General features: G+C 36.2%; 1 protein-coding gene across 1 annotated transcript in view; it reads right to left on the reverse strand.

Moving 5' to 3' along the window:
- The window catches only part of PLCE1 (phospholipase C epsilon 1), an 838,097-nt gene that overhangs the window by 102,876 nt on the left and 719,733 nt on the right, over nt 1-15,488 (reverse strand). The window contains exon 27 of the mRNA XM_044055634.1: nt 5,206-5,331. Coding sequence (XP_043911569.1) covers nt 5,206-5,331 — 126 coding nt within the window. The remainder of the gene's footprint in view (nt 1-5,205; nt 5,332-15,488) is intronic.

Consider the following 15,488-nt stretch of genomic DNA (forward strand, 5'->3'; position numbering starts at 1 on the left):
CTGAAGAAAGCAGTCATTGATATTTGCAATGGAAACTATAAATCTTGAAAGATATTCAGCAAATTTTGCTAATTGTACAAAACAAGCACCATTTCCACATTTATGCAAACAGTTACATAAATAAGATACCATAAAGAAATTTCTTGCTGTTATGTGAAAGATCAAGATTGTATGAACCAAAGCACTGTAATACTATATACCTAGGTTTGTACGGTTTTCAAGATGTAAAAAGCTGTTTTATGAAACTTTACAGAAAAATAAAAATCTTGGTTTGCATTATAGTATATATAGTATGCATTATATATTATAGTACCTATGGTAAGACTGAGAATATACTGGCTATTATCACTGTAAATAAGACCTACTGATAACATTGCTGTTTGCATCACTTTCATAGATGTTACTGTTCACAAGATATTTACATTTGTTTGCATCGTGCTACTTAACCTAATTTCTCAGAAAATAAAAGTAGAAGCATAACATTCAACAGTTCAGAGGTGTTAACGAGATACACAACTAACTTACTAGTTAAATACTAAGTGGGACAGCTTTCACCTCTTCAACTGAAACAACACTTTTGTACTGTCTGACAGCTGCTGTGTGTAGAAAATCACAAAGAGTGCGATTATCTCTGTACAGGAAGTGAAAAGTGGGGAATGTTTTTTCCCTTTGTTTTTCTGGGTTTCTATTATAATATCATTATAGAACCTTGAACATTGAGACGATATGATCTATGTTCTGTAACACCAAAAACTAAAAACAAAACCCACTGTAAACTATATCAAATCCTTATACTGACATCTTATAACTCAGACATAACAGACATATTAACTTATAATTTTACTCATTCATTTTTATGTTACATGTTTTATCCAATTCAGGGCAAAAAATCTACCACCACACCCCCTGCTAATTATATATACCAACTCTGAGAGCTCACAACAGCAGGGAAAAGGTAAATCCCCTGATCCTCAGTGTACTGCGATCTCTGTAGGAAACATCAAATTCTTGGAAAGTCAATCTTATAGTCTCAACCATATCAGGTTTGACTTTCTGAAATGGTGGCCTACAGAAGGAGACCCATGTTTGTCCAATTGTGGTGCTGGCATATATAATTTCAAAAATGTGTAGGATTTGCCCTCTCTTACCTTGGGGGATTTGTCTTTTGTATTTAATGAGTATAAGGACTAAAATGCCTAGATTATTTAAATGGAATGTAGATCTTCATCATAACCTTTGTTTTCTCTACAAGACTGACAAAGTTTTTCAAGAATGGAAAACTTAAACATTGCCCTTTATTAGGCATTTAAGTTTTTTTCTCAGCAAGAAGAGATGGAGTGGAAGGAAGAAGTTGTCCATTTGTCCTAAACAAATGTATTATTGCTTTTATGAATTTGGTACAAGAAAACATGGTTGTGGGAGATGAAGAAACTTTTTCAGTTTGTGTAGTCTTGAGATTAGTATATGCAGAGATTGGAGTTTAAGGAAAAATCTCCTACATCGGGGGGGGGGGGTGCAGGAATGCTGGTTCATCTTTAATAACAGTTAATTGCTAGTATCTAGTGCTCTGTTCCAGAGTGATAATCTGGGTGTGCAAATAAATGTTCCATTTGATGATTTCATTATGATTATTTGTATCTTGAATAAGCAAATCCCACTAAGAGATACTTACACCACTGACAAGTCTAGAATAATGCAGTACAATGTAATGAAAAATGAACAAACCAATCAACCTAAAAAAAGAGCAAAAGTACAACAAAAAAGCACATCTGTGAAATGCAGCAAGCATATATGCATATACAGTTGGTCCTTCTCCACATGTTTTTCCCTTTTTTATGTCGATTATACTTTAGAACAGTTGTTGCTATCAAGGTACCAAATAAAAAAAAAAAAAAAAAAACAGGAGGGATAGTGTACAATGTGATTGTTTCATAATGTCAGTGTAGAGTGGAGATTGTACATGAAATATGTATTTTTTAATGATGCCATTAAAGCTGACCCTGTCTGTGGGAACTCTCCTATCATTTTGAATGCAAACCAGATCATATCCTTATACTGCTATCTTACAACTCAGACACAAAAAGGCATATTAACTTATAATTTTATTCATTCATTCATTCATTGTTGTTATTTGTTTTATCCATTTTAGGGTGGAAAATCCAAACCTCAGTGAAACCCATGCACAGTACGAAAGGACATGCAGATTCCACTAGAGAGATAAGAGGCTCCTGCAGAAGTAATGCTATGGTTTTAAGACCAAACCCTGATGTCAGGCAACAAAGGTAAACATGCCAACAACTGTGCTGTCCACGTTATATTATGCCTTCACTAAAATTCAGTATACTACTCATCAACATACCTCTCTACCTCTTAGAGCAAGAAATCTGGACAAAGCTACAAATTATGGGGGACAAAGGCCCAAAAATAGGGACACTTTTTAAATATTGTTCTTACAAGCTTAAAAGTTGATAGAATAACAGATTTTGCATTAGCATGAATTTTCTGAAAGATATGAAGTCTGAAACTCAAATGTCTGCCATTATTTTCTGATTTCAGTCCTTGGTGATTTCCTAGCAATTTGCCAGAAAACCACAAACTTTAGCAGAAACAGACCAAAAATGAGGCAAATAACCTGGACATTCTATGAAAATCTGGACAGTTGAGAGATATTCTCACCAATGAGGCTATGCTGCTAACAAAATACCTATTAATAAAGATACCTACATATACATAATACCTAAAATTGTGAATCTATAATCCCTATGATCCAGAGCTAAAATACAGACTGGTTAAACCAAGCCTTACATCAGAGTAGAGTGATGTAACAGTGAAGGTGGAAACACTTCCTAAACTTTTACATGCTTTACAGATTAAGAAAAATCACCCAATTTCAATCAAATGAAGGATAATGGAAGGTAAGTCATAGGTTTATGAGTAAAGCTATTCTGAATAACGTGCCCCTTGGGGTCCACAACTACTGGGGAGATCTTAATTTCCTGAATATGTATTTATTTAGTTTTTTGAGTAGTTTGATCCCATTCAAGCGATAAAGGTTAGTAGTAATCTGATCAACAGACTGAGAACATTTTCTTGGTCATTTTTCTGTACCTGGGTACCAAGGGCCTATTTTTTTGTTTTATTTTATATATATTTATTAACCAGGTTAAGTTCAATGGACATAGTTGGCTAAGTCTTCTGATGGTAGTGGTGTTTTTTAACCTCTCTCAAAGCTATCACCAAATCAGATAAATAGGACCTTAGGTTAATGCTTCTCCTGAAGGATAACATTTCAGAGGTGCAGTAACTCCCTAACATCAGTTCTGGAACATAAATCAAATCACTTGCTGTGAAAACAGATGCAACAGTCTTTCAATCTGCACAGCAGCAAAGCCAGCTGTTTTATTGGTAACCCTGTACCCGCTACAGCAAGATCCAAAACACAAGAGACTGAATGGCCAAAAAACAGACTTATACAATGTCTGAGATGGCCATCTCCCAGAATATCCCATTTTGTCTGAGGTATGATGATCTTGGAGTTGGTACATATAAGTTCTGGTGGTGCAGGAAGGCTTCTTCCCCTCCAAAACAGCATTTTAAAGGAGAAGAAGAATATCTGAGATTCACTCTTTACCTGAGATTTTGTTCTCTCTCTCTCTTTTTTTGTCTTGTTAGCTTGGCATTTTGAGTGCAAACATTTCAACAAAGAGACATTTTATCCTTTGAGCAACCCATGTTGACAGCATCTAATCCAAACCTAATAGAAATTTAAATCTACATTAAGGTTCCTAGCCAAGGTTTTCAGTAATCCTCGTATAGACCAATATTCTGGTGCAGACGAAGAGTGCTGTTCTGCATTAGCCAAGAGAAATGAAATCACAACAGCAAGTGGACTTAGTCTAACAGTAAGTGGCAACAGGACTGAGATGTGTGACTGATGAAGGTTTTTTTTCCCCAAAGAAGTGGGGGCATATTTCCCAAACAGGAAAGCTAAGGGAGGAATTCAAGAATTCAAGAGTACATAAGGCAAACATATGATGGATTAACTACGGACAAAGAACCAGAAGAATGACAATTAAGCAGTAATAACAGCGAAAATAAGAAGCCTGCTGAATAAAGCAATCCTTATTATCTGCTGTCACAGTCTATGGTCCTGAAAACTGACACACTGGGAGTGGAACTGAGAGTTATTCTTTGTAGGTAGTGTTGATTAGGGGGAAAAGAGAACATGATGGTTTCAAAGAAACATTTGCAATGTAAATAGGAAGCTATAGCCATATTTCTAGACCAATTCCTGTTTTCACTTTCATGGAATATGCAGCATCTAGTAACAAGCAGACAACCGGAATGGCTTTATGACAGAAGTGTGAAGCAGTAGTGATTGACACTCAGAACTGTAATCACAAAATTGATCTGCATAGGAGAAATCTACATTCAAAACACCCTCTATCACTTTAAAAGCATTTGCTCCTCTAGCCCCAAACATGGAAGGCTGTGCTACTTCTGTATACTACCTCTGAGAAAGTTGGATTTATCCAACATATTGAAATCTGTGATCTTAGCATAAAACTCACAATCCTCTTTTGTGTTTGAAGTTCCAAGTAATAATCACTACTATATCACACTTTTGCCTGGCTTCCACCTGGAATCATCTACAGATACCAATTACCAAATAATCCAGCAGGAACCACCTACAGATACCAATTACCAAATAAATAAAAAGCTAGACCTCTTGTGAAAGAGGTAATCAACAATATGCTGGAAATGTAGGTCTCTTTTCCACTTCCATTAAATAATCAATTTTCTACAAGAGCACCAGTAAAAACATTCTTTAATATTTGCTCTCCTTTTAAACAGCTAACCAATACAGAGCTTTTATTACATGTCAAATAAATATGCCTCTACACATAAAACAATCATATCAGATACTGCAACACAACACTTAAGTCACATTTTGGGAATCCATTTTTTTAAGATACAGTTGAAACAATTATGATGCTATTGTGATAATTTGACAGTTACATAAGGCAATCTAATAATGCAATAAACTTCATAAACTATACAAAGGATGAAAATGGCCTTGAAACAAAGTGTGAGGGAGGGAGTTATAAAAAAGATTACTTTTCTGTCATATATGGCCATGTTGGGCAGAGGAAGTACAGGCAATGGTACTAACCTCTTGCTTTGTGTGGGTGTTTGGACACTTACTTGCTGTAGGAGTTGCTTTGCTGTGGTCTTCTCACTGACAGGAAACACAGTAAATGGTTCAGGGCCAGGAATTCCATGCACTGTAACTTTGTAAACCATTTCATTCCTTCTATCCTCCGAGAACAGCTATTTGAAAAGAAACAGAATGTGTATTATAACAGTTCAAGTCCAGATTACAGTTACTGCCCTTTATTACTCATTTCTGCATTGGTATTATTCATTTTTGAGAAAGTGTGTGTGTGTGTGTGTGTGTGTGTGTGTGTGTGTGTGTGTGTGTGTGTGTGTGTGTGTGTGCTAGTGAGTCCTTAAGACATACTGAAATCACAGAAAATGGTAGTTAGAACTAGAATATTTACACAGATAAAGTACATGTGTGTGTGTGTGTGTGTGTATTTGTGTAGTTCACCTCATAAGATATACTGAAATCAATAAAATCACAAGCAATGGTAAAACTGTTCTCTGCCTTTTCTGTACTACTATATTTACACAGAGAAAAGGTATGACTGTGTGTGCATGATTTCTTATTAGATACACTGAAATCAATAAAATCACAGAAAGTGGTTTTCTGACATGATTAGCATGACTTTTTTTCCTTTTCAATTTTCATGAAATATGGAAACAAGTTTGCTTTATGTGGTCTGTGTCAGATTCCAATTTATTTAAAGGAGGAAAATGTGAGCTGCAAGGTTAATCAAAGCTTTTTCCTGAAGTGCTGTCTAAGGGGAAATGACAAAGAACAGAACATATATATGTTGAGTAGTTAAATGCATGTGGATATGTTGCTACTAAGGTAGTGAAACAGAGCAGAGGTACACGGGATATAAACATGAGCTCAGAAAACTCATTTTATCAGACTAAGAATCATACAGGTAATAATTTGATAAGATATTTATAGATATGGGGATACAGAGATGTCAAGTGCAGAAACAACTTTTGAGTAACGCAGGTGGATGGCAGAGAAGCAAAGCCACATAGGATGGGTACTGAGAAGAAGGAAAGCAGAAAGGTTAAAGTAGAAAGGCAGCTAGCAGTGACAAGGACAGGGGATGAGTTACACAGCGGTGTGTGGTGCACTGCATTTAAACTGTGAGGAAGGGTATGAACATCTGGTGACTGGGATCGAAGCAGTTTTATGACATAGACAACATGGGTCACAGAAGACTAGCAGAGAAGGGACAAGGCTAATAACAGCAAAAGGTCGTAAAATCAAGATAACAAAGGAAGACTGGTTGTAAGATAGGTGAAGTGCCATAACAATCCTACTGTGGCATAAAGAAAGATGTTAGTGACAAGTACAGATACATGGTATATGGAACACCTTGCACAGAATGACAGCGTATTATGCAATCATGCCACTGTGGTTTTCTGAAACAGCACTCTGAAGGAAGCTTTCTACATGTCATAGAGGAAATCTAAGCACTACATAAATTAAGTAAATAAATAGATAAAAGATCAGAAGCATTACTTCATGTTCCTCTGAGTCAGGTTATGGTGAAATGTATTACTTAACTAGCACACCTTTTTAGTTAATAAATAAATAAAAATACTTTTGATTTTCCGTTTTGTGTCCGTTAAAGATTTTATGCGCCTTAACCAGTATGCCAACCTCCCACCCTTGTAGATTTGTTCATATTCTTTAACTATATACATATTTGTTTATTCAGATTTCTTTCTATATCTGTGTGCATACTATGTCTTGTGCTATTACTATATTCTTACGTTTTACATTTTAGCTTATAATGCTAGTGTACAGTGTCACATAATAGAACATTTATATTTACATTTATATACTTGATACTCTTTAATCTAGTATAACTGTTCGAATCAGTCCTGTTTTTCCTGTCTAATAGTATCTGAACAAACTTCTCAAAAATCTTCCCTTTTAAGATTCAAACTTTCCATAATAAATTGTTCTGAGATATTAAGTTTTGTTATGATTAAAAAGAGACAGTAAAAGAGAAACACAATCCTAATTTTTTTAATCAAAAGTGTCATTCTATAGGGTAGTATATAAACTATCCTTCTGGTAAACTGCAAGAACTCAGAACTTTTTAATAACCGACAGTGGTTTAGAATGCAATTCACTGTATTTTCGTTATTATCTTACTTGTATTCTTTGACACCTTAGCATATAATTCAAAACATTATGATTATTTACTTTTGGACAGGAAGAAGTAACCTGGACAGTTCTTAGAATTTTCAGAAGTCCCACATCATCACAAAAGTGCTCATGACTCTAAGCTGCTTAAAGCTGGTCCTGATGACAACGGCTTGCAAATGAACAGTTTATCAGCTACAATTCACACAAAATCGTTCACGAGTGAATCCAGGTCACCTCTACATTATACATCAATCTCCCAAACCCCCTCTAAACCACTAAAAAAACAACAAAAACATTTCAAAGTATGTTACAAACCACTAAAAAGCTATTGTATTTAAAGAAATAGAATTTAATGATTCAGAAGCACTATTTATATGAGATGCTTAATATACAGCAGACCATCATTTTTTAAAGGAGACAAACTTGCATTAAAAGAATGACAGTTAAGGGTGATCCACGTTTAACTTATAAAAATGTGAATGTTAATGTAATTATGTGATAACATTCCAATAATAACTTTTATATATGTAAGAAACTATATTTTTATACTTTGTAACATAGTATAACTTTCCAGGGTGCTACTGCATGTCAAGTATACTATCAGTAGTAAGCATTCAGAACTATGTTATAACTGACGGCGGTTTAGAATGCAATTCACTGTCTTTTGCTTATTATCTAACTTGTATTCTTTGATATCTTAAAATATGACTCCAAATATTATGATTATTTACTTTGAGACAGGAAGAAGTAACCTGGACATTTCTTAGAATTTTCAGAACTCCCGCAGCATCACAAAAGTGCACATGACTCTAAGTTGTTTCAAGCTGGTTTTCATGATAAAGGCTTGAAAATGAACAGTCCATCACTTACAATTCACTTAAAAAGGGTATATATATTACAACGTTGAACTAAAACAAGTTTGAATGTTGTAATATTGAACCCTAAAGTCCGAAAGTGGAAAATAGCGAATCCACAGCACATCGATTTTTTCCCAAAGAAAACAATCGGTGGGCCATTTTCTGGGCTTTGTTATTTCCTCCACTGTGGTTCAATCTAGGACTTGGTATATTTAAAGTAGGGGGTGTGGGGGGTGAGGGGGTGAAGCCCCCCACTTCAGTTTAAGGTTAAGTTTTTTCTTTCTTTCATGGAACAGTGATTTTTTCCCTGGGAAAAAAATAAAAAATCACTGTTCTGTGCTTTCGGACAGTAGGGTTCGATATTACAATGATCGAACTTTTGTAAGTTCGACGTTGTGATATAGACTCACTTAAAAACACTTGCAAGTGAATCCAAGCCACCTCCACACCACACATCAATCCCTCAAACCCCTCCAAACCACCAAAAAATTAGCAAAAACATCTCAAAGTATCCCAACCACTAAAAAGCTATTGCAATCAAAGACATAACATTTAATGATTCAGCAAGCACTATTTGTATGAGATGTTTAATATAAAGCAAACTGTCATATTTTAAAGGAGATATGGCATATAAACTTGCATTAAAAGAATGACAGTTATGTGTGATCCAGGCTTAACTTGTAAAAGTGTGAATGTTACTCTAATTATTTAATATCATTCCAATAGTAACATTTATAAATATAAAAAGCTATATTTTTTAGACTTTGTTTATAACATAGCATGCCTTTCCTGGGTGCTATTGCATGTCAAGTACACTATCAGTAGCATATTACTGGACCATTTTAAGAACCCAGAATGTAACTTAACATGCCTCTTTAGTGTCATTTGTTGCATATTATATTTAATAGTACATTACTTAACTATGCCAAGATATCAGAAAGTGTGCCATGTAATATGAGTTTCATCATAATAATGATTAACTTTTTAATAAAATTAATAGTTTAACCTTTTAAACTCTAAATGAAAATAAGTGGCTTTAATTTCACATATAGCTAAAAGAATCAAACTCTAACACTTTAAAAAGGGACCATCTGAAGTAGGGAAAGAAAGAAACAAAACATTTACCATGTCAAAAGTAATATTCAGCATCCGTCCATTAGTATTCAAGCACGTCTTTAAATTAATAAGAATTAATAACCATGAAACACATTGATTTTCATTTGTCCTTCAGCTTTTTATTGTGTTTGTCTTTTATTAACCAACCATCTCTTGTTACATTTCTCTTTAAAGTTGATAGATTCCAGCTCATTTCTTCTGTTTTTTCTAGGATTTTATTTTTCTGTATAAAGTCCTCTGCATCTTCCAAGATGTTAAAAATCTTCTTTGCTTCTGTAAGGTGAATCCTTATTTTTTGCTGGAAACAAGATTTGTGCTTTAATACTGTTTTTCTTTAAGCTTTTAACAAGTGGTGCATATGCTTTTCTCTGACATCACTAATGTTGAATAGTCATTGTCAAACCTTATAATATGTTCTTTAATTTAAAATGGATAATTAGTCCATGCAGCTTTTAAGACTAAATTCTTATCTTGATTTGAGAAAAATCTTACGATCACTGACCTAGGTGAAAGTGTTTTTTTTTTCTTTTAAAGAGAAGTTAGAAAGTGGTTCCCTTCTGATGCTAAAGGAAAAAGCTTCAGGTAGGTTCAAAGGTTTAGGCAGCCAGGTATTGAGGAACTGAATCATATTGTCTCCCTCTCCTTTTTCAGGAATCTTGCAAATCCTGATGTTATCCTTTCTAGAGCTGTTCTCCAGGTCTTCTATTTTTTCCCGAGAATACATGGTTTTGTTTTAGAAGAAATTCAGTGTTATTCTTATTTTCAAGTAATCTTCTATCAAAATCAGACATCGCCTCTTCTACACTCAAGATATCTTATTGTTGCTGTTTAAGAGGTTTACTCAGCAGTTCGACTGTTTTTTACCTTCTTTAAAATTGCCCATTTTGCTTTGTAATGTATCTAGCTTTACGGATAACTCACTGATGTTGCTTAGCAGAGGCTGTATGTCCTTTTTCCCACATCAACCCCTCAAATCTCTCCAAACCACCAAAAAAAAAAAAAAAGAACATCTTAAAGTATCCCAACCACCAAAAAGCCACTGCTCTCAAAGAAATACCATTTAATGATTCAGCAAGCACTATTTGTATGAGATGTTTAATATAAAGCAGACTGTCATTTTTAAAGGAGACATAGCATATAGACTTACATTAAAAGAATGACAGTTATGTGTGATCTAGGTTAAACGTGTAAAAGTCTGAATGTTACTCTAATTACTTCATAGTACTGTCCTGTACACTGGGCTTAGAATGGCTTATTCTGAGACAATTAGTCGTTTCTAGTTTACTCGACAGGAAAAAGCAATTAAGAGAGTTTCAAACTTATTTTTGTAGTAAATCTTTTAGTAGGTGTTCAACTATAAATCCATCAAGTTTTAAAACACTCTATTTGAGTTTTTTTTAGAAATATCCTGTCAGAGATGTTAAAATGAAGCAGAGGTAAAAGCAGTGCTGTTAACTTCTCACCATCTTGGCCACCCCCTCTCTCTTTTTTGGTGTTGACAACTAAACTGTGAAATATTTTACCAACTAAAGTTCTTGCGTGCTCAGCTAAAGGCCTAAATTACCTAAAGGATATCTCACCCAAGGATTCCTATTAACAAATAGTCAAAGCACACATCTAGTCTTCAGCAACTAATTGTACAGGGCAAAGCACACTCTAGGCTATGTACCCCACTACCAAAGACATATAGACAACAAAAAACAGACACCAATGAAATAGTAAGTGAAATAGCAGGCTTGACCTACAGGGAGTACTGGAAGATGAAAGGTGGTAGCACCTCCTAAAGCAACGATTCTTCAGTTACAACACTTGCAGTTATGCTGAGTACCCAACACAACTGTACTATACTTAGCAGAAGAATCATTACTTCAGGAGATTCCTAAGATGAACAGATAAGTATAAAGCAGTAAAAAACCCTCCATGGCCATGGCTAGATGGCTTACAATATGCTTTTTTTAAGACTGCATTGATAAAGCCAGCCCTACTTAGGGCTTCCACTTTTCAATAATGACCGTTCCTGATTGCTAAACTCAACCCTAATCCATATTTAGCCCTACCCTCACCAACAAACCATGCTACTTTCTGGATTACCAGTTCTAAACCTATACTCTAGTCTACTCTGTTCTTCAGTACTCAGGCTACCTGACCCTGTCACAGCCAGCTTCATATCCCAGAAAAAAAAACACTGGCTGGCATTAACTGCACATCTGTGTTAAAAAGGGGAATAAAATCTTTAACTGGAACAAAATGGAAAATCAAAAAAAGATGTTTATTTATTTAATACCTAAAAGTGTGCAGGTCAAATAATATGTTTCAGCCATAAACAGACTCAGAGGAACTATATACTCACAATGTAAACTAACAAAATGCAAACAAAAATGATTGGGTAGATTATAAGTGATGTATAATGTTTGCAACTGGGAGTATGTCAGTATGGTTTGTGATGTAAAATGCTTGCAACTATTGTGTGAGTGTGGATTGTTCTCATTTATATAAATGTATGATTGCTTACGTCATAAGTGAAGGTTTAATAAAGTTGTTTCTTGTTTAAAAAAAGGGCAGGAATTGAATAATTTATATAATGCTGCTTAGGTTATATGATATATGTAGCAATATATGTGAAGCATAATGTTTACAAATGTGAACTTAATACAGTTTGATTACCTTTATATAAATGTAAATTTGCCTATGTCACAAGTGATAATTCAATAAAGGTGTTTAATAAAAAAATGTGAATTAAAGGCACACAACATGCAAAAAAAACAGAAATGAAAACTGAATGTTTAAGGTATATATAATGGACACAGTTTTAGTGTTAAAATTGTTCCACTCAGTATCTGTGTAGAAACACCCAACTTATTTGGATATGTCCTCCAAAACACAGGGCATCTACCTCCCAGAATTACACTTGATTACATTCATGATATTTACTTAGAATTAGTCTGTCAGAGTCTGAGACTGTTAAGTGCTACTCAATTTACAAATTACTACTAACCCTGCCTGCTCTGACCATCTGTCTCTTCTCATCTACACAGTAATATCTTTTCTTCCCACTGTTTGCTATGAACACCACTACTAACATTAAACCTCTATTTTACAATGACTGGCCAATAACATTCAAAAAGGAGCATACTGATTGGTCAGCCCAACCAGCGTCCCCACTGTAAATCGAGCATATACCAACAGGAATGCCCACTACGGTATCATTGAGCAGCCGAACTTCCCTGTCAGCATATGCAGTACTCTTTTACATGCATATATAGTGACTTAATAACATTCACTTTTCACACTAAACTAGATGACAGGATACTGTGTGCAGATTTACATGTGCAGGACAGATTTTCCACAGTGAGGTTAAGGATCACAGCTGCTGACAAATTTCTTGGATTTTTTTTTTGTCATTTACAGGTAGAAATGCACAGGTACAGTCCATCATTAACCTTGTTCTATCCTAGATTTTACTTCTTTCCCCTCTCAATTTCTTCCTCAATGTAAGTGGTACATATTGTAAATACTGTGTCATTCGTTGAAGCATACTGATACTGAACAAGAGTAGAATATTTTTACATATGCAGTTATTCTTCTGTTACAACTGGTGCACATTCAACTTTTTACTACAGTTTATCTGCTCATCGTGTGTTGTATTGCACCTGCCACATTATACATCAATGTCATTTTGTTGTTTGCATTTTATTAATCTTCAGGAGTACCTCATGTTCCAAAGGGAAGAAGTACATCCTGGTGGTAGTGGATTATGCTACTATATACCCTGAGGCGGTAGCTCTGTCCTCCATTAAGGCAGAGAAGGTGGCAAATGCTTTGTTAGAGATTTTCAGCAGTGGTTTCCTGAGAGAAATACTGACTGACAGAGGTGCTAATTTCATTTCAGACTTGCTGGCTTGTCTGTGGAAGCACTGTGGGGTGACGCACCTAAGGACCACCCCCTACCTCCCCCAGACTAATGGGGTGTCTGGGGGACAGGACAATTCTACTCTAAAGACCATGCTACAGGCATTTGCAGAGCAGTTTAAGAGAGAGTGGGACAAATATCTGCCCCATCTGCCATTTGCATACAGAGAGGTACAGCATGAATCCACAGGATTTTCACCCTTAGAGTTGCCGTATGGGCATAGGGTGAGGGGGCCTTTAGATCTGATTTGTGATGAGTGGGAGGGTGAATGTGAATCCCACAAGGAGTCCATTGTGGCATATGTCCTAAACCTTTGGACAAGGCTTAGGGAGCTCATGGGCTTGCCCCAGGAGAACCTGGCAAAAGCCCAACAGCAGAAAAAGGTCTGGTATGACAGGAATGCTCAAGCCCTATAGTATGTTGTGAGACAGCAGGTTATGGTGCTCATTCCTGTTAGACACAATAAGCTGCAGGCAGCTTGGGAGGGACCCTCTGAAGCATTAAGGAAGGTAAGTGATGTTAATTACATGGTAAACCTTCTAGGTGGGAGGCAGGGGCTCAAATTGTACCGTGTTAACAATTGGAAGCCTTACCATATCAGGGAGGTCCTGGGCAGACTACAAAGGGCAAGGTGAAACATTAAGCCCAGTAAGTCTCAGGTGGAATATGGCAGAGGTCTCTTACCCTGGACATAGAGTGAGGAGTGGTAAGATCAGGCCAGAACTTGCCAAAGAGGAAGCTATTCAGGCGTGGCCTGCCCCTGTTACCAAAAAGCAAGTGAGGGCATTCTTGGCAACAGTGGGGTACTATAGAAAGTTTGTTCTCACCTATAGTACAATAGCTGCTCCCCTCACTGATCTGATTAAGAAAAACAAGTCAGATAAGGTACTGTGGACCCCAGCCTGCAAGCAAGCATTCCAAAAGCATAAAGGGGCTTTGGGAGGACCCCCAGTGTTAGCCAGTCCAGATTACAGCAACGGATTTGTTGTGCAGGTGTATGCTTCAAACCATAGGTTAGGGGCTGTACTCAGCCAGGTTTCCTCAGAGGGAGAAGAGCACTAGTTGTATATCTCAACCATAGACTTCAACCCACGGAAGAATGTTATGCAACTGTAAAAAAAGAATGTCTAGTCATAGTATGGGCACTGCAGAAACTTCAGCCCTCTCTGTAAGGAAGGAAATTCACTGTGGTTACAGACCACAATCCCTTAATATGGCTATATTGTGCCAGCCAGCAAAATGCCAAATTATTTAGGTGGAGCCTAGGGTTGCAAGCATATGACATGACAGTGCAGCACCGTAATAAGGTCAGCAAAGCCAATTCAGATGGGCTCTCAAGACAGGGTATAGGTTAATGTGTTCCCAGACAGGCCCATTTCCCTCAAACAACATTTTTCCAGGGTCGCTTGAAAAACTAGCTTAAGTCTTCAAAGGGGGAGAAATGTGATGATCTGTGCCAGGGAGAGTAGGGAAGTGCATGTGTAATATATACCAGCATAGCTAGCTGGAGTTTTGCAAATAATTTTATGTCATTTGATTATCACACTGATTTGGACAAATACTTGTGTTAAAAATGCATTTATAAAGTTGCCTGTGATAAAAATTCATCAACAGTGGGTCCTGCTGGACATAAAAAGAGATATACATGTATGTCAGACAGTATTATTATAACTTTTTAAATGTACACGTTTTAACAGAGAATTCTGGAAGGGAAAAGATTAATCTCAGTCCAGCTAATTTTGAAAAATAGGTTGAAAATTAAATGGGTTGGTTTAGGCCATAAAGATACTATCTTACAGGTCTGATTGCAGCCAGAGACACAAATGTCTGGGAAAACCAGGACTAAGAATCTTAATGTATTGTCCCTTAGGGGTGAACTAATTGCTACCCTGGAAGGGTGGAAGTTTTCAGATGCTGCAACAGATCTTATCAACGCTCTGAGTGTGTACTGTACCAGCATCAGGTGACCGGATGTGATGTCATTCTATAACCAACACTGACATAATTCTTTAGATATTAGTAAGAGATATGATGGAACTCTAACAGCAGCACTTTGTTTTCTGGAACCTGACAGGAGAGATCTCATACAGACACCTCACACAACCTCATACCTCATCTTGCCTTGCTATAGTAAGCAACTGAGCACTCATCATCTTGCCTTGTTGTAGTAAGTAACTTAACTAGGGAACAGTAATTACTTAGATAATCAGGAAAATATAGTGAAATTAGCTAAGCATTGTTTTTATGCATCTGTGTGAATCTATCCAACTGTGTTATTTTTTAAACTCCTGTGATTGAA

Source organism: Protopterus annectens, chromosome 14.part0 (genome assembly GCF_019279795.1).
Source record: "Protopterus annectens isolate FY-2018-M chromosome 14.part0, PAN1.0, whole genome shotgun sequence".
NCBI lineage: Eukaryota > Metazoa > Chordata > Ceratodontiformes > Protopteridae > Protopterus > Protopterus annectens.